This window comes from Rhinopithecus roxellana, chromosome 1, assembly GCF_007565055.1.
Source record: "Rhinopithecus roxellana isolate Shanxi Qingling chromosome 1, ASM756505v1, whole genome shotgun sequence".
Taxonomy (NCBI): Eukaryota; Metazoa; Chordata; class Mammalia; order Primates; family Cercopithecidae; genus Rhinopithecus; species Rhinopithecus roxellana.
The window spans coordinates 35,176,165-35,195,838 of record NC_044549.1 but is presented as its reverse complement, the minus strand read 5'-3'; the positions used below and the strand labels follow the sequence as shown (position 1 = coordinate 35,195,838).

General features: G+C 44.5%; 1 protein-coding gene across 5 annotated transcripts; it reads right to left on the bottom strand.

Annotated features, from left to right (window-relative positions):
• Positions 1-334: 334 nt before the first annotated feature.
• Positions 335-19,379, bottom strand: TIGIT (T cell immunoreceptor with Ig and ITIM domains). 5 transcript variants are annotated; one of them, XM_030941338.1, is made up of 6 exons: positions 19,146-19,379; positions 16,320-16,468; positions 14,567-14,896; positions 10,764-10,870; positions 2,493-2,724; positions 335-598 (listed from the first exon to the last, which is right to left on the bottom strand). In XM_030941338.1, exons 2-6 carry the CDS (start codon positions 16,378-16,380, stop codon positions 513-515), a joined length of 816 nt encoding a protein of 271 aa, XP_030797198.1. In that variant the 5' UTR covers positions 16,381-16,468; positions 19,146-19,379; the 3' UTR covers positions 335-512. The 5 variants fall into 5 exon arrangements, with proteins under 5 accessions (XP_030797198.1, XP_030797202.1, XP_030797194.1 ...); XM_030941342.1 differs by having other exon boundaries at positions 19,209-19,379; XM_030941334.1 differs by lacking the exon at positions 19,146-19,379 and having other exon boundaries at positions 2,493-2,721; positions 16,320-18,729.
• Between the last annotated feature and the right edge of the window lie 295 nt (positions 19,380-19,674).

The window sequence follows — 19,674 nt, the reverse complement described above, 5'->3', positions numbered from 1 at the left end:
TCCTGTTAGGGAATCCACGAGGGGACCCAGAAAAGCCTGGCATAGCTTCCTGTCAGCACTGAGTGTTCCCCTTCCTCAATCTTCTCTGTGATGCTTCCCTACATATTTCCCAAAAGACATCATAAGCAGGAAAATCTTCCTCAAACACTATTTTGAATGAAAGAAAAAGAAATGGAGACCAATAGACATAGATAGACACCCTCCCCGGGTATCAGCTTGGCTTGGGTTTAGCTACTAGAGCGGCACAGTCCCATAGAAATGTGAGAGCCACATATGCAATTTTAGACTCTCCAGTAGCCACGTTAAAAAGATAAAAAGAAACAAGAAATTAATGTTAATATTTTATTTCACCTGATACATTCAAATATTATCATTTTTGACACACAATATACCAAAATTACTGAAAAATCTACAAAATCTAGTGTGATTTTATACTTATACCAATTATAATAGCACATCTTGATTTAAACTAACCCCATCTTAAGTGGTTGATGGCCACATGTGGAAAGTGGCTACGTGTGGACAGCGCATGTCTCCAGGAATCCAGGTATGAGATGGTCTTCTCTGGTCCTCAGAGGAGAATCTAGTTCAGTGAGTTCTATTTAAAAAAAAATGCTTTTTCAAATTGAATCCCATTTTAGTAACCTGACCCATTTCTAACATCTGTAGGCCCTTTTGTATTTTATCACCATCCTAATGGTATTTATAAATGTTTCCCAATTACCATAATTATGTTAAATAACACCTAACTCTCAGTCCAACCTCTGCTGAATATACACCTCCTCCAAATCAAAACACTACTCCCTTTTCGTGATTACATTTTAGTTCACTTCCAATTTGTGAATTGTGTTCTATTTCCAACAGATTTGCACTAATTTTGCAAGAAAAATGCTGTAAACTGCCACAGCAAACAAACAACATTTTTACATTCATCTGTCTTTCTTCCAAAGGACTTGGAGCTCTGGACAGATTTCAGTTCATTCTTCCTAACTACGTAACCCATTTGGTAGAAAAGTGAAAAAATAATAATAAAAAAAAAAATCCAAGGAGAAATAGGAGTTGAATTGTCTTGTTGCTAAGACAATTGTCAACCCCAGTCTAAGTCTTAGGAAGCAGGGCAATGCTTTATTTTTAATCATGGGCAAAACACAGCCTTGCTTCACATTCTCTTTCAGTTCCTGGGCCCATGAAAGAAAATCAGTCACCAGTAAATCCAACCTCCTTGCTCATTCCTCTGAGAGAGATGGTGGAAGAATAAAAGTCTTCTAAGATCCAGCCTGAATGCAGTTAAACAGAAATAAGCAGTTCAGTTATCCCAACCCCAGCACAAAGATGTCAGGGTGTGAATAAAAGAGTTTGAAGAAGTTAGTTTGAGTGTATTTATTTTTTGAACCCTCTATCACCCCAGCCCCCCTTTCTCCTCTAGGAAGAGTCTCTATTTTAAAAATCCACATTTTCTTTTCAGTAGGAAACATTCCCTTTTCAAAGGCTCAAGAGTGTATTGATGCAGAAAAGGTAGATCAAGGCCCAAATGCTGAGACTTGGCTCCCTGTGTGGGCATGTGCATTTCCTGGGGCTTCCCCAGCACACATGGCCGGAAGAGCCTAGAGTGCTCTGTATCAGGCTGTCTAATGGATGAGTACATCACAGCAAAAGGAAACTTGAAATGCCTGCCCAGAGAATAAAATCTGAAGTTTGCTGACTCCCTTGGTGCCAGGGCCTTCTTTGTGGGACTTTCAGCTCCAAGAAGTCCCTATAAGTTCCCTAGACAAAACTCCTGCTCCTCCCAGACCAGCCTCAACATCCCCTTGGTGCTCCCAGGCCACTTCAGCACAGAAAAGCCTATGCCAACTACCTCACCCCAAACTGTCATCTCTTCCTGAAGGCCTGTGTGTCTCCTTCTCTCCTTACTATAATACCTTTTCATGACAATGTTGTCTCCCCATTTAACTATAGGTTCTTGAGGGCAGATACCAAGATTTAGTCACTCTCAAATCTCCCCATAGAGGCTGATAACAGGACTTATTTATGACATGCCTTTGAATGAGCGAATGTTACTGAAAATGACAGTCAAAACAATGAGATGAGGATGGCTCTGCAGTCATGCCATCCTCATCATCAACCACAAAACCTTGTAGCCCAAAATGCTGGCCAATGCCATTAAGAGGAATGTGTCTCTCAGAGACATAGGATCTGCTCAAACTGCCAGATTTAAAATCAGGTCAAGATGTTTTGCCAATTTTGCATTTATGATCAAGATCCATGTTACTCACCCTAGGCCTGCCATAATGCATAATGGAATAGAACGAAAAGGCCAAGGAAATGAAGATAGAGAAGAGGATGACATTTATTCACTCAACCGAACACACACACACACACGCGCGCGTGCGCACGCGCACTGATGGAGAATACAGCTGCTTATATATTAGTCAAGACATCTATAATAGTCAAGACAAAAGTATATCTTCCAGAATATGCCTCTGTTTGCTAACCAGTCTCTGTGAAGAAGCTGCAGCTCCCCAGGCTTCTGTAACTCAGGACATTGAAGTAGTCATGCAGCTCGGCACAGTCATCTCCCCGCTGCTCTCCACAGAGCCCAGCAGGTGCAGCTTCTGCCTGGACACAGCTTCCTGGGGGTGAGGGAGCACTGGGAATCCGTTCTTCCTGTCCAGTTGATTTTCTCCTGAGGCCACTTTCCACAGAATGGATTCTGAGGGATTTCTTCTAAAAGCAAACAAACTACAAAGTGAGTATGTGGCAATGTTATTCAAAAGTTACTCCCCAGTATGACATATATTGAGAGTTACTGTGATCTCTCTCATCCTTTCTTACACACATGCACACTGGCAAACTTGTGTTCTTACCAACACCAGTTCCTTAACCCTTAATTTCTCAACTGCATTACAGCTAGATTTCAATGCTAACTAGTCCACGGAAACTGCACTTACTACGTATACCACGTGCCACACACCTTGTTACTTCCTGTTCACTAAGCTTAGTGAAGCAGCTTTCCGTTCTCTATTTTCTTTTGCTCTTTACTGCACTTGACTCTGTTGACCTCTTCCTTTCTGAAATGCTCTCTTTCTCTGGCTCCTATGGCATCACTCTCTCCTGATTCTCTTCTCCTCCTTTAAACCCCCACCTTCGTCTTCAGCCAGGCCTGCCCCTTTTCTCTTTGCACATCAGCTCCCCAAACCATGGGGTTCCCCCAGGGTTCTGCTCTCTGCTTTCTCTCACACTAAACATGCTGAGTTACTTCATGAGCATCTACTTTCTTATATCTACAACCACCATCTGTCCTCTGAAGATGCCCAAATCTCTATCTAAACTGGCCCAGGCTTCTGCCCTGAGCTCCAGACGCAGGTATCCACCTGGTCACTGGGCATCATCACCTGACAACCCACAGTAAGCTCAGACTCAACTTGTCTCAAAAGAAACCATCACATTCCTGCCCCAACAAACCATGCCTGCTCCTATATTCACTGCCCTGGTTTATGGCACCAGCTGATCAGAAATATGGAGGCTAATGTTCAACTCGATTTATCTATAAAACCTCATCCAATTTTAATCCCAGGCAGTTCTGAAATCTACTCCCTCTTTTCCATCTCTATATCCATGTCTTCTCTCTCACCTGGGCTTCATCCTCACTGTCTCTGGACTCCCTCTTACTTCTAGTCCAACTCCGCATGGTCACCAGCGGAGTGATTTTCAAAACCAACAGTTGGGTCAGTCCATATTTCTGCCTAAAACTCTTCAATGGCTCCCACTGTGTATAGGAGGGTGCTTAACCTGAGATGCACAGCTGGATTTCAGGAGACTTGTAAATTGGATAGAAAATTTTGCCTAAAGGGACATTCTTTCTGAGAAAATCCATAATTCCACTACACACCCCACAAGAAACTATGACGATCCCCAAAACATCCCTTGTGATGATCCCAAAAACATCCCTTCTGCTGGTCCCACTCACTTTCCAGCTTACATGCTAGGAAAAATGCTAAGTGCCTTACATTAATTATTATTTGACTGAAGTTTTCTCATGACCTTATGAAGGTAATGCCATAATTATCAGCATTTTACAGATGAGAAAACTGAGCTTCATCAAAGTTAGGTAGTAACCACTCAAGTGGTTGAGTCAGGACTCAAACCTAGGACTGCCTGATTCCAAAGACCATGCTCCTAAATAACACAGTCTATGGGCTCTCAAGGTCTGCAGCAAATGCTGTTGTGCCTTTCATAGGTAATTTGACGTATCAGCTTAACCAGATTAAGGGACCTGAGGGAGCTGGTAAAGCCCATTTGGAGTGTGTCTGTGAGGGTGTTTCCAAAGGAGATTGGCATGTCAGTCTGAGTGAAGTGAGTGGGTAAGAGCCACCCTAAATGTAGCCAGGCACTATCCCGTCACCTGGGGGCCTGGTCTCCCAAAACAGAAGAGAGGCAAAAGTGGTCTTTCTCTCTCTGGAGTTGGGACACACTCTTCTCCTCCTGTCCTTGGACATCAGGCCCCAGGGCTGCCTGGCTTTCGGACTCCAGGACTTAAAACAGTGCCCCCGGCCCTGTGTTTTCAGGTCTTTAGCCGTGGACTGAGAATTACACCAATAGCCTTGGTGGTTCTGAGGCTGTTGGACTTGAACTGAGCCATGCTACCAGCATCCCAAGGTCTCCAGCTTGCAGACAGCCTGTGGTGAGACTTCTCAGCCTTTACAATCACACGAACAAATTCCCCTAATAAATCCCTCCTCATCTATCTATCTATCTGTCTGTCTATCTATCTATCTATCTATCTATCTATCTATCTATCTATCTATCTATCTATCTATCTAATCTATCCACCATTCATCCATCCATCTCTCCTATTGGCTCTGCCCCTCCGGAGACCCATAACTAATGTACAGTTCCTGCTCAGATCTCTTTACCTGACCAGCACTCCCATTTTCCTTCTAGTCTTCCCTCTTACTTCTAGTAAGATGCTGGGACTGTAGGCTGTGAGCTCACAGCAGCCCCTTCTCTACAAAATTGTTCCTGGGCCCTCCCTGGTGAGCAGCCAGAGGTAATGATTGACCTAGGTGGATTTCCAAAAGGCCAGCTCTCTGCCTAAAGGTTCAGCCAACTCTGTGTACAATTCTTGCTTCAGCCAAGTCTCCAGCTGAGACCATATCCATGCTAAGCTTTCTTCCCTTAGCCCTCCCTATACTGCTTCCTTCACTTCCTTTCATCTGAGAGCTGTCCCAATAAGTCACTCTCACCAGAGTTTGCATGTCAGGCTCTATTTCCAGGGACCTGATCTAAAACAGTTGCTGCTGGGAACAGTCCTAGAAGGCAGCCTGTAAGAACAGGATTGCGGAATGGGATCACTCGCCTGCTAGATGGCAACACAAACCCCATGACTGGTGGTGAAATGAGAGGGACACAGATGGATGGGAACTATGAGCTGGTACAATGACTCTAATATTTGAGATACATAGGGTAAATAGTTAGTGTTAGAACTCTGGAATTGGATAAATAGTATAGGGTAAATAGTTACTATTAGGACTCAAAATTGACTTTTGCTAAATTGCACTGATGAACTGAAGTGAGAAAATGACAGCCTCAGATCTATCAGCAACTCCAAGTGTGAGAGTTAAAGCTCCTCCTTGGCAGCATTTAAGAGACACTCCTCTCTCCACAGCTGAAGATCAGGTACATAAGCTAATGGTAAGAAGGACAGGACTTTAAAGACGGCTGGATTCTAAGCCCAGGTAAATTTTCTGTGCCAAAGCTAGCATCTTGATAGTAGAGGAGAAGTCTCCTGAAACTTGGAATGAGGATCTCTGGAAAGATGCATTTGAGAGCTGGGAACCACCTGCTTCTCTTATACCGTCTGGGCTACAGAAGTGGCCCACTTCCCCTTGATGGAAGAAAATCCCTGCTGGGCCCTGCCTCTGCCTCCCCTACTGGCCATCAGACCTGTAATTAGGGTAAAATCTCAGCCCACGCTAATGGAGGAAGTGCTGGGTCTGCTAAGAGAAGAAAAAGGTTATATACTAAAGGACCCGGCTAATATATACTGGCAGGGACTGAGAGAAGATGCCTAGGCATGAATTCTGAAGGTGATGGATTGTGGTATAAGGTAGAACGTAAGACTGGATGAGGGATAACCTCACAAGGGCCCAGGAGATGATTCTGACATACTGCTGTCAATAGAGATGGCAATACTGCTTTGGCAAACTATGGAAAAGGGAAACAAAAGGCTCAGAGAAGCAAGAATGCTAGAATAAACCTACTAAATCAGAAATTGGCAAACTCAGTTTTGTGGGTCAAATATGGCCCACTGCTGGTTTTTGTACAGCCCTTGAACAAAGATGGCTTTTATATTTTAAGTGTTTTTTCAAAGCAAAAAAAAAGTTTTTAAAAGTAATATCTTCTGCACAGCAAAAGAAATAATCAGCAGAGTAAACAGACAGCCCACAGAGTGGGAGAAAATATTTGTAAACTATATATCCAACAAAGGACTGATACCCAGAATCTACAAGGAACTCAAACAAATCAGCTAAAAAAAAAAAAAAAAAAATCCCATCAAAAAATGGGCTAAGGACATAAACAGACAATTCTCAGAAAAGGATATGCAAATGGCCAATAAACATATGCAAAAATGTTCAACATCACTATCAGGGAAACGCAAATCAAAACGCAATGCCATCTTAGTCTTGTAAGAATGGCCTTAATCAAAACATAAAAAAAACAGATGTTGGCATGGATGTGGTGAAAGAGGAACACTTTTACACTGCTTGTGGGAATGTAAACTAGTACAACGACTATGGAAAACAGTGTGGAGGTTCCTTAAAGAACTAGAAGTAGAACTACCATTGAATCCAGTAATGCCACTACTGGGTATCTACCCAGAGGAAAAGAAGTCACTATACAAAAAGCAGCACAATTTGCACTTGCAAAAATATGGAACCAGCCCAAATGCCCATCAATCAATGAGTGGATAAAGAAATTGTAGTGTGTGTGTGTGCGCACGTGTGTATGAATATATATATATATTCATATATACATGCACACACACACACATATATACACACACATACACCGAGGAATACTACTCAGCCATGAAAGGAACAAAATAATGGCATTTCCAGAAGCCTGGATGGAATTGGAAACCACTGCTATAAGTGAAGTAACTCAGGAATGAAAAACCAAACATCATATGTTCTCACTCATAAGTGGGAGCTAAACTATGAGGACGTAAAAGCGTAAGAATGATACAATGGACTAATGGACTTCGGGGACTCAGGGGAAAGAGTGGGAGAGGGGTGAGAGATAAAGGACTACACACTGGGTACAGTGTACACTGTTCGGGTGATGGGTGCACCAAAATCTCAGAAATCACCACTAAAGGACTTATTCCCCAAAAAACCTATTGAAATAACAAAATTAAAAAATAAAAATTTATAGAATGAAAAAGTAATATTTTATTATACATAAAATTATATGAAATTAACATTTTAGTGCTTATAAAGGTTTGTTGAAACAAAGCCATATTCATTCATTTATATACAATCTATAGCACTTTCACACTACAATGGCAGAGTTGAATTGTTGCAACAGAGACCATATGACCTACAGACCCAAAAAGATATACTATCTGTCCCTTTACAGAGAAACTTTGCCAATCCCTGTACTGAATAATTTCCAAAATCCAATAGCTGATTATGTTGGCTCTTCTAGGGAAGATCCAGAGAACATCCCTTATGATAATAACAACAATAAGGGGGGAAAGGAAAAAGAAAAAGAATGTCCCTTTTACTAAGCTGTAAAAGAATGTGCTAGGGGAGCTCCAGCATCATTGAGAAGTTTGGTGGTATCTCTCCTTTATAGGCTAGGGCTAAAGTAGGAGATGCTTTTACAGAACTGGATCCCTAGTAGCAAAGAGGATGAGGAGATCCCAAAATAGTACAGGACAGATAGCAGCACTTAAGAAACAAAATGGATGTAATTACTGCAATGGGAGCCAAGAAAGCCTGATCCATGGGGATATTAAAATGGTTAATAGAGCACAGTGTGCCCAGGAGAAATACAGCTGGGCAGCCAAGAAGGGTATTGCTTACATACATAATCAAAAGAGATCAAGACTACAAGAGAGAAGGCTGAAGCCAGCCAACCCCAGGGAAAGTCAAGATCCTTTGTCCAGCTTTCATGTCTATGAGCACTGCTGGTATGGATACCATCCATTTGCCTCTTGGCTCTACTCTCTAATCTTCTCCACCCTCTTCTGTGCCCTATGAAGACTGTACTAAATGTACTATATCAGTGAGTCCCCTTGTCCTCCAACTTAGGTTTGAGGTCAGCCAATGCAGAGCAACAGTAGGGGAATGGAGAGAGGAATGAGATGAGGGTATGTGGTGCCCTTTGTTCTCTCAGAAGGGTGACCTTGGACTGGTTGTGACCCTCCAGCAAAGACTATGGCACTTCTGAAGGAGACCCCTCCACATACCTCTCTCCTTCCAGGCTCCAATAATTAGCCCCTCCCCCTTCATCCCCTTTGAAGAACTAGGAATGGTTACAACACCTTGCTATTCCTCCTTGTGGTGTCCTTACATCCTAGCAGACTTCTGGAAATCCTACTATTAAACTGTCTTCAAACAACCCAGTTTGAAAGTACTACGTGTTCCCTGCTGGAACCCTGAACAATGCAAGTATAAAATGCTTTGAGCAAGGAGAGAGAGAGAGAGAAGACTGGCAACCATAGCCAAAGTACAGGAAAGATGCAGAGAGGACCCGCACTATACAGTAAGCAGTGGAAATGTTAGAGAGGGCTGGGAAATCAAACACTGTAGAAGGGGGGCAACAGGACTTAATAGATCCCTTCCCCTTTTTCTCTTTCTCCACCCTCCAGATGACCAAAGTTAGTCCAGGTGCCCAGAATGAAAATTAACCAGTCTTGAATCTTCAACAGGAAAAATTGTTCAGCTCCTTCTAAAGGGCCTTTGATTCTTTTATTCCAGACCATCAGGACACTGCTAACAGCAGAGAACCTGTTCACCAACCACTATAGCCATTCCATTCCCAGCTAAGAGATCAACTTTCATCTTCTTCACCTCCTCCCTCTATTTAATCATTTCTCTTGTCCTCACCTTCCCCTAGAGGGTTCATTTCCTCATTATGTCTGCTGTGATAGCCTACACATAAATGAAAATATTATAGATCATTGACCTTCCCAATAGCACCAGCCATATATCTCAGCCACTGCAGTTCAACCAGGCTGCAGAATTGAGTTGTTAATTGAATGGAATTAGAGTTGGAGGAAAAGTGGGTTAGGATCTCAGGAGGTGGGTCTAGGGTAAAGGTAGAAATTACAAACTTGTGTTTCCCAAAATATTTATGTGGTGACTTGAATTAAGGTGACCTGGGCTGAGCTGACTTAAATGACCTGAGAGAGCAGACAAAACAAGGAGTGGAAATTCTTTCACTCCTCCCAATCAATATCAGCAGCTGATGACACAAATTTCGCTGATATAATTCTTCATTTTTTATAAAGATTTTACATGAAATATGCCACTTATTCATCACAACTCTATGATATAGAGCAAGCCGAATTATAATACGGCTATGGTTTCAATGTGTCCCCCAAAAGTCCATGTGTTGGAAACTTAATTACCATTGTAATAGTATTAAGTGGTAATGCTTTTAAGAGGTGATTAGGACATGAAGGATCTGCCCTCATGAAGGGATTAACGCCATTATCTCAGGAGTGGGTTAGGTATCATGGGAGTAAGTTCCTAATTAAAAGGATGAGTTTGGCCTCATTTCTCTCTCTCTCTCATATGCACTCACTCATCACATGCCTTCTGCCAGGGGATGAACCCTGCCAAATGCACCGTGCTCCTGGACTTCCCAGCCTCCAGAAACATGAGCCAAATAAACTTTTTTTCTTTATAAATTTCCCAATATATTGTATTCTGTTACAGCAGCAGAAAATAGACTAAGACAAATCTCCATTTTATATATAAGGAAATGAAGACCTTGAAAGATTAAGTAACTTTCTAAAAGCATATACTCAGTGCCAAAACTAGAAACTAGATCTTTCGATTCCCCATTCATTACTCTTTCAGCCACATAAACTCTTAAGCTAAACAGAGGATTTACAACCTGCTGATCTTGCCATGCCCACTTTACCGCCAATTTTTTTTTTTTTTTAAGAGATGGAGTCTTGCTCTGTTGCCCACACTGGAGTGCAGTCATAGCTCACTGCAGCCTTAAACTCCTAGGGTTAAGTGATCCTCCTGCCACAGTCTCCCAAGTGGTGGAATTACAGGTGTGAGCCACAGCTCCTGGCCTAGCCCTACATTTTCGGAGTGTTTATTTCTCATTCTACAGACATGCTGGGTAGCCTAGTACTACCAGAGAGTTGTAAACATCAAAAGAGCTAATGTGCAGAAAACTCTAGCATATATAGATGCCCAGAATGCATCAAAATCATAGTAGATAAATTAAACTCTCAGAGCAGTGGCTGAAGGGATAAGCAGAAACCAGGAGTTACAGATGACAGCAAGATGGGTAGGAAACAGGTCCAGCTGTCCAGGAGGTCCCTCCCTATGAGAGGGACAAGGGAAGAGCATAAATAACTGCACTAATAGGCAGAACAAGTGCCAGGAAAAAAAAGGCACAAAGAGCACTGGGGAAGATCACATCCAGGTCTCTCTCTGGGTGGAAAGAGAACTTGAAGGACCAGGGTGGCAGCTGTAGGGGTGCCCATGACTGAGATGTGCAGCCAGAGCCATTACCTTTCTAGCCAACACGACCACCACGATGACTGCTATGCAGATGACCACCAGCATCATGGCCGTGGCTCCAAGCAGTGGAATCTGGAACCTGGCACTGTGCTCAGCCACTAGAGGGAGGACAAAACAGAGATGAGTGGCAGAAGCTGGAAGTGAAGCTGATTTCCCCAGGGCAGCCTGAGCTTCACGGCAGAGAAGTAAGTTTTGGCCAGGCCCTTTGTGTAACCATGGGACTAGAGCTTTTAAGCCCAACGGCAGAGTATCCATCTGGCCCATCATGAAATCAACGACTGATCTTTTGAGCAGTGGTGTACCTTGTATATTTGACACCAGAGCAGGTCATTTCAACACTCCTTTCCTCTGTTTGACAAAATCATTTTTGGTAATCATGAAATGAAACAAATAGTAGTTCCAGGAAAAAACTCAGAAAGTGAATATTTTCTTTTATTGAACTTCAAATATGAAATCCTATCAATAAAAATATTTAATTCAAAATTAAAATAAAGTTAACATTAAATTACAAAAATGAAAAAAAGCATGTAACCTTTTCCCTTAAGCTTATAACACTTATTTCCAGCTACACTTATTTCCAGCTAGGCTTGAAACCCTGGAGGACAGGAGGCTCTGGAGTCTTATCCTTTGCTGTTTTCTCAGCATCTGACACATAGTGAACACTCAGTAAATATTCGTGGCATAAATGAAATCATGAACTAGTGAATTTCATTAAGAGACAACATGTAAGTGGAAGCAAGAAGATGCAGGAGGGGAGTTTTGAAGAGATGAGTAAGATCTGATCCCAGAAGAGCATGAGAAAAAGAACACCATCACCCCCATGCACGCCGTGCTGAAGGTGGGTTTCCAGGCTGCCCCAGGAGCTCAGGCAGCACTCAGGTATCCAGGGGAGTCTTCAAAGGAGTAGGGTGCAGCAGAAGCCTGACATCTCGTCCCTCTAACTAAGGGTTTGGGTTGCTAAAAGGTGGCTTAGGAATCTGCAGAATTCAAATTCCCCAGAACATGTTCCTCCTACCTCGAAGGACTCAGTCACAGTGGGCCAGGACAGCTCCTGGTTAGCCACAGTCATGCAGTTAGCTCTGGAGGAAACAGGGCAGATGGAAAGAAAAGGGGTCATAGAGAACACACTGTAACAGGTAAGAGGGGCTACAGAGGGTTATCCATAAAACCAGGAAAGGATATATGATCAGTTAGGGAACAGAGCCAGATTGGAGCCAGTGTTAGGCCTGGGTTCTCTTACACCTTGCGGATAGATGAAGATAGATGGAGTTAAAAGCATGTCGAGGTTTAGGGAAGATTATGATAATGAGTTTGGTTAGGTTTAAGGATAAGTTCGAGATACAATTAGGACAAGAGTGGAATTTGGGATATTAGGAATATCAATTTCATTCGGAATTTTTGGTTTGAAATAAAAGCACCAATGTCTCCATTCACAGTTATGGTCATAGAACAAAGACATCAAGGTCTTTGAAACAGAAGCAGCCCTGAGTAAGCTGCACTACATGCAGGGTGGGGGAGGGGCAGACTTTGTATAAGGGTTACTTAAACCTTCTGCCTATTAACCAGGTTAAGTTTGGGGTTAAGTACAATTTTAGCATTAAGGTTAGGAATAGCTTAAATATTACAGATAGTATTAGGATAGTGACTTGGACTAAGGTTTGAGATTAGGTTCAAAAAGAAGCCAGGGTTGGCGCTAATGCAAGTAATTAAGGAGAGTCAGCATTCCATGTAAGCAACTGACCCCTTGGGAAACAAGAGGGAAGAGCCAAGTGACCAATGGTGCTCCCTGGAGTCTGCAATGGCAAAAGAGTGGAAACATACAGGCTTTGTGGGGAGGCTGCACAGGGGTCCAACAGAACATCTTCTGACCTCTCTCCACAGGGCTCCATGAGCCACAGAGAAGAAATTTGCACCTTCATTTCCCTAGGTTCATGCTGGGAAATAGCCATGCCACTGTGGCCTTGGGGAGGAGCGTGCATGTCAGGACCACTGAGCCATGAATGACCTGGCCTGGAGATTAGCAATCAGACATAGCTCCCATGTGGTCTTCAGTTGCTGGGACCACCACTCCACAGGAGCCTTCTGCCTGAACTTCCTCCCTGTTCCTGGTCCTGCCATCTGGTGATGGGTCCTCTGGCGTGTAACACTGGGGTAAAGAGCCCAGAATGGTCAAGGCCATCACTTGGTTACTTTGCCAGAATCCGGGTCCCCTGCGCTGCTTATTGTCCCAGGCCTCCTCTAACCATGAACCAATAAATAGCATAAAAACTAGCCCTTATTAAGTTAAGCTTATTACCTGTCTAGCACTGTTGTAAGACCTTACTTGTATCAACTCATGAAATTATTTGCCACATTTTATCGGCAAGAAAACTGAGAAAAAAAGTACATAATTTACCCAGATTTTGTGAACAGCAATAGTCAACCCCGGACAGTGCAATTCCAGAGCCTCCGCTCTTAACCGGTTTTTGTTTGGCCTATGTGAAACCAGTTAAGAAGTAACACTTTGGGAGGCCGAGGTGGGCAGATCACCCGAGGTGGGGAGTTCGAGTCCAGCCTGACCAACGTGAAGAAACTCCGTCTCTACTAAAAACACAAAAGTAGCTGGGCATGATGGCACATGCCTGTAGTCCCAGCTACTCAGAAGGCTGAGGCAGGAGAGAATCACTTGAACCCAGGAGGCAGAGGTTGCAGCAAGCTGAGATTGTGCCATTGCACTCCAGCCTGGGCAACAAGAGCAAAACTCCGTCTCGGGAAAAAAAAAAAAAAAAAAAAAAAAAAGAAGTAATGTTTGAAAGGAAACTTGAAGGTAACCTTTTATCTTCTCAGTTTACACATATTTTGCAAATCATATAACTTAATCTCCAACATAACTGATAGCAGTAAATAGGAGTTCTGAGGATGCAGTTTAGCAGAACAAAAACGTGTCAAAATGAGCTTTACCACTCTGAGCAAAACTCCAAGTCCCAGCTTCCACCTGCGTCAAACAAATGAGAATCATACAAACAGCTAACACTTACACAGCGCTTACCATGTTCCAGGCACTGTTCTAAGGACATTTTCTTGTAGTAGGCAATTTAATCCTACATTAGCATCGCATAAGGTCTTATATTCATCCTTCTTTCACAGATGAGAAAACTGATACACAGAGAAGCTAAGAAATCCTGTCTGAGGGCAACAGCAGAGCCAGGATTTGCACCCAGACTGCCTGGGGTCAGAGTCTGAGCTTTTAACCATGGTGCTATACTGTCTCTCAGACAAGAACCCTTTTCTAACCTCTGGGAATTGGTTTAAATGTGCAGGTGGATAACGAATATGAGGGCATTTTGGAAACTTGGAAGTACCGCACAAATGTAAATCATTGTACAATTAAACTTAGCACAGGCTGTGCTTTGTTTTTAACCAGCTCTAATCTTTACATACTTAGGGGTTAATTCTAATTTGCACAACTGATACTAAACCAGTAAATGAGAACTTTTGCATATGACCTCATCAACTGGTCTTCCTAGGAAATATAGGCAAGATGTGCTTCTTGTGTAAGAACAGTGGTTCTCAGTATTGGCTGTCTATTAGAATCACCTGGAAATGCTTTTAGAGCCTACCCCTGTTTGGCTCTGCTATTAGGGATTCTGATTGAATTGGTCTGGGTGGGGCCTCGGCATCAGTATGATTTAAAATCACCTCAGGTGATTCAAATGTGATCCCAAATTGAGAAGCCCTGCTGTGCAGTGATGCGGGATTGCATTTTCTATGCTAGAGGGAGAGGTTTATCCGCCAACTTGCTCCAGCAGGAATACCTGAGCTTTCTAGGACCTCCAGGAAGATTTTCCCTGTGTAAGTCCCATCAGGGTAGGTGTGATAGATGCAGAAGTACTCCCCTGTATCATTCATGGTCAGCGACTGGAGGGTGAGGTCCAGGCCAGGACCCGGGGCCACTCGATCCTTGAAGGCTGGGGAGATGTGCCACCCCAAGTCAGCATTACAAATGGCCAGAAGCTGGTCCTGCTGCTCCCAGCTGACCTGGGTCACTTGGGCCATGGTGGAGGAGAGGTGACATTGTAAGAGGACAGAGCCACCTTTCTTTGCAGAAATGTTCCCCGTTGTTTCTATTGTGCCTGTCATCATTCCTAGGGAAGAGGACAAAGCACATGTGAGTCCTGGGTCAGCAGCTGGCCTTCAACCTTCCTAGAAAAACTCTAAGGGGCTTTGAGGCCACAACTGGGTTTTGGAATGATAATTTCTCTAGTCCATCCTGTTGCTCCCCAATAGAGGCTGTAATTATTTCCTGTTTCTTGCATTTCAACAGATGCTCCTCTCCATGCCTGTTATTGAAGGCTCCCAGTCCCCTCCAGGTTGTCTTTCCAGTCTTCTCATCCTTCTCCACACATCTCTACTCCAGCCCAGCCCAGTCCATCTCCTCCCCACCCACTGCCCTATGCTTCCAGAGCCGACTTCTGCCCCACTTGACGCCCCACCCACAGGAAGGCTTGTCAAGGCTGAACTCCCTCCCCGCCTCCTAGAAGACCCCAGCCCATCTCAATCTCCCTTTTCCTTTCACGTTCACTGCCTGTATTGTACAATTAGCATCTTACTAAATGTCTGGCTTATGACTACACAACTTAGCCGTTGCCCCCTCAGCATATTCTGCTGTGTAGTTTCATGGCTAGCTTGTTATTTTCATAGGCCTATTTTGTCTACCCACTTAGAATATAAGCCCTTGTCAGCCAACACCACCTCTTCCGTTTTTGTTTTATTTTGTTTTGTTTTTATGTTTCTTCCTGCAGCCTAGTTCTGTGCTGGATGCATTATCCTTTGAAATAAAACCTTGCCGTTTGGCTGATTGTCACTTGCAGTGCCTGAAAAAACCTTCAAGAAAGCCAAGAAATCCAATAGAAAAGGAAGCTTAGCAGGAAACCCTGCTTCTCCCAGGCATAACCACCCTCTCAGCACTTAACCTCTCCCCAGCACCCCTGGGCACATCGCCATCCTCAGATAGTTCAGAAAGCAACATAAAAACTAATTTATACCACAGTTTTTAAATATTTGTGTTCCCCTCCCTCAGAAATAGTTGACTCCGATTTTTAATATAGAAGAAATGAATTTAACAAAAAATGGGTCTCTAGTGGTAGAATCTCTGGAATCTGTGAAAAAGACATTTTCAATTCACAGAGAACTTATAGTGTTTTCCTGGAAAGTTCCTCAAAGGCAACAGAAAAGAAGCTGGAGCAGGAATGAGCTTCTGAAAGCAAACTGGCAATGCCTCCTGCCCAGCCTTCCTTCTTCTCCTGCTCCTTGTGCTGGCCAGTCAGGCTCCCCCAACCCCGAGAGTCTACAAAGTCCTTCATCTGCCACCAAAAACAGAACCGCACCTCATTCTCAGAGATTGTCCTTTCTTACATGAGCGTACACAGGACCCTAAAAGCTGCAATTTCTTTCTCTCAAGTAGCTGTGGCATGCTCTTGGAGTCTTCCCTACACAAGCACCCAAGTCTCCACACCAAGCTTAGCCTTGTGTTTCCTCCCCGCTGCTCTGCTGGGTTTCAGGCCTTACCTGAGGCGAGGGGAGCCTGCCTCAGCCCCTGGGCCCAGATCAGGAAGAGACACCACCGCATGCTTCTGCCCAGAGGGCCTACAGGAAGCAGATGTGGCCTCTTCTGCCACCGAAAGTAGCCGACTGCAGATAGGACGGTAAAACTGAGCCTATGAGAAAAGACGGTCTCAGAAAAACCTAGTTTGGCAGAAACCATGTTAAAAACACATAAAGTTTTCAACAAATACACAAACTGCATAGGGGGAGCCACAAGAAAGGCCATGAAGGAAACATTTAAAAATAAATGAAAATTGTGGTTAGAGGTACACTCGTCTTTGGACTGTAATTAGTCAATCTATTGTTTTTAAGTTCTATCTTAATGTATTTTCTAAAAATCAACCTGTATTCAAAGAGCTCAAGGGCATCTGTGTAGTGCCCAAGTTCTGAAGAATCTGCTACTGATGAGGAACTGTTGGCTGAGCTCCTCCGGCATCCTCCTAATGAAGAATGTGCAATGATAAGAGAAACTTGTAATTGTAGGGACTTATAGGCCAGGGACTGCACTTGAAATCTAATGAACAGGTGAACAAGAAGCATTTACTTGAGGGATGATACATGGATGTGACAAAGGTCTTGGACAAACACAGCAACTTTCCCTTGAAGGAGATCTTCTCCTGGAATCTTATTTCTTTTGTCTTGTTTATCTAGACTGAGACTTCATTGAATTCTGGCTTAGTTTCTCTGGTGCAGTAGGATCAGAGGAGATTAGAGAAGTGAGCTTTCCTGTGCACACTGACCTCATGAGAGCTGGAAATGCAAAGAAGGGTGAGCCCCTGGGGGCTGACCCAGGAGAGGGATTGGTTGACATTTGCCTGGAGCTCCCATCCCATCATCAGATCCTACCATGAACCCATCCTTCTTTCCTCCCTCCCTCCCTTCATTCATTTGAAAGTCCCTGAGTGCCTACAAAGCACCAACCTCAACACCAGGCTCTGAAGATATGAGAGTAAATAATCACAGCCCCTACCCTCAAAGAGTTTACAAAGCTTGTTCTCTGGTGAACTCAGTCAGGAGAGGGGGTAGAGGATCCACATTCACCTGCCTCGCAGGCTCTCAACACAGTTACCTTGCGGATGCTCCATGTTGTACATCCTGAAAATCTGCATCTGCAACCAGAAGCATCTGAAGCCTGGTGCCCTGCCCCCTGCATTCCAGCCATGCATCTCTAGCATTTCACACCATCCAGGCTCCTGCCCTCCTCCCTTGCAAGGTTTTCTATCTCAGGCCAGTCTTCTCCCCTCTCTGGGTTCTGCCTATTCCCAACTCTATGACTTGTATACCCCTTATACCCCACCTTCAGACCCTTAGACAATATATGCCTTACCAATTTCTCTCTGCCTACCCAATTCAACCTGTCCTTCAAGGCTCACATCAAGAGATGCCTTGCCTTTCAATAGCTACAATGTCTTCAACTGAAGGAGCAATAATACCTAATATGTATATAAGGGAAGGTGCTGAGGTTGAACTGGAGGGATGCTTCCCAAACTCACTAAGGCCAGGGAGCCAGGAGTGGCAGGGCCAAGAGCAACTAGTGGGACTAGAGCACAGAAAGTGGCGGACACTAGTATTTGGGTTATAAAAATTTACAACCTGTGTCTCCATAGTGGGGGTGGGTGGGAGCCAAAGAGGTGAGACCTGTCTTATGAAATGAGATATCCAAAGAAACTTAGAGTTGGTTTTAAACAACCGCTAAATAATTTTTCTGTTTGTTGCTAAGTAACCAGTCCAAAGAGGAACATGGTCAAGTCCCTTTTGATCAACGGTGCTCTCAAGGGGGATAATTAACAGACTGGGTCCAAAGTCATCCTATTTGGTGACCTTGGAAAACTTTCTCAACCTCCTGAAGCCTCAGTTTCCCCATATGCATATAGGAATAAGAGAACCTCTTTCATAGGGTTGTGAGGATTTAATGAACTAGTGTTTGGTGAAGTATTCAGCACAGTGCCTGGAACATGGCAGGGATTCAAGACATCAATAATAGTATTGATAACAATATTAATTAAGGAAGTGAAAGGAAAATCGGAGGACAATATCCCTGTCTATATAATGTGCTTTGCCAGGAGTAAAATCCTTGTCTCCAGACTCCAAAGCCAGGGTTCCACCCAACCTCTTCATTCTGCCCTCCTTATCCGATAGAACAGGAGGACAGGATGTTTCTGCGGGAAAGTGACCACTTGCCAGCTAGACTCTGAGGCTGCCTTGGAGGAAAGCAAATGACAGAAGTCTCTTTCCTGGGAATCTACCCCAGACCCTCCAGAGCCTCCTGCAGAGACTCCCCGGGGAACCTGGCTGGTTCCCACCCACTCAACACCAGCCCCCAACACTGAGCGGCTCAGCTGTGAGAAGCAGGCCTGCTCTGAGAGCGCCCGGGGCCACCCTGAGCTTTCAGGGCTAGTCAGCAGCCCCCGCGGCATAGCAGGGATATGTGAGGTCAGTCAGGTGCTGACTCACATTTCTATTTTAAAAATGCTAAAATCAGCCACTGTGTTTTATTCTCCCCTGACTTTTGGGGCTGTGAGTTGGACAAGTGTGGTCCGCCTTGATGCAACTGGGTGAGTACAGGTGCTGAAAAGGAATGTCACGTTTGCCTGTGAAAGGGGAAGAAGTGCTGGCCTAGACTGTAAAACCCCCTTATTAGTTCACAGCTGGGCCTTCCCCCAGCCCGCCCTGAGCCCTGTGAAAGTCCCGGGCCAGAAGCACTTGAGTCCACACCCTCCAACCACAGGCACAATCCCGAAAACCTGTGGCCCTCAGCCCTCAGCCAAGCGGGGCTGGGAGCGGTGGTACCTTCCAGAAGACCCGTGACTTGTACACGGGAAACACAACCTAGGGTTCTCCCAGAGCACAGACCAATCTCCCAGCCGTGTCTTTGGGCTTCTGCTTCTGCAAAGTCTTCCCTCTGGCTCAGATGTGGTAGGAGAGCTCCATGGCTGTCACAGCTGTCTGAGGCCTCCTGTCTCTGCCTGGAACAAGGGCAACATCCTGCAGCAGCAGGGGGTCGCGCTCTCTCCTCCAAGCTCCCCACTCTCCGCTCTGTAGAGCAGCGCCTCCTGGTGGCAGGTTGTATTATGGCGGGGGACGAGAAGGCCCTGCCTCCTGCTTTAGATTAAGAGAAGGGCGAGGAAGCACCGGAGCCCTGACACAGGGGAGACAAGGGGACCTGGCCGCCCGGGGCACCAGGAAGGGCTCGTCCTGTGTCCCATCACACCCAACTGCCTCGCAGCCTTAGCCAAGCTTCCTCACAGTGGGACGGTCTGAGTAATGGAGTTCCAAAGCCACTTGTGGAGAGAGCTGCCTCAGAAAATCAGACTCCTCG

Excerpts from the sequence above, each read along its gene's own strand:
- TIGIT (XM_030941329.1), bottom strand. The coding sequence starts at position 16,581 with ATGGCCTTTCTTGTGGCTCCCCCTATGCAGTTTGTGTATTTGTTGAAA. Across the intron at positions 10,871-14,566 it reads GGAGGTCCTAGAAAGCTCAG|TGGCTGAGCACAGTGCCAGG; the intron begins GTATTCCTGCTG and ends TCCTCCCTCTAG. Across the intron at positions 2,725-10,763 it reads TGGTCGTGTTGGCTAGAAAG|AAGAAATCCCTCAGAATCCA; the intron begins GTAATGGCTCTG and ends GTTTGCTTTTAG.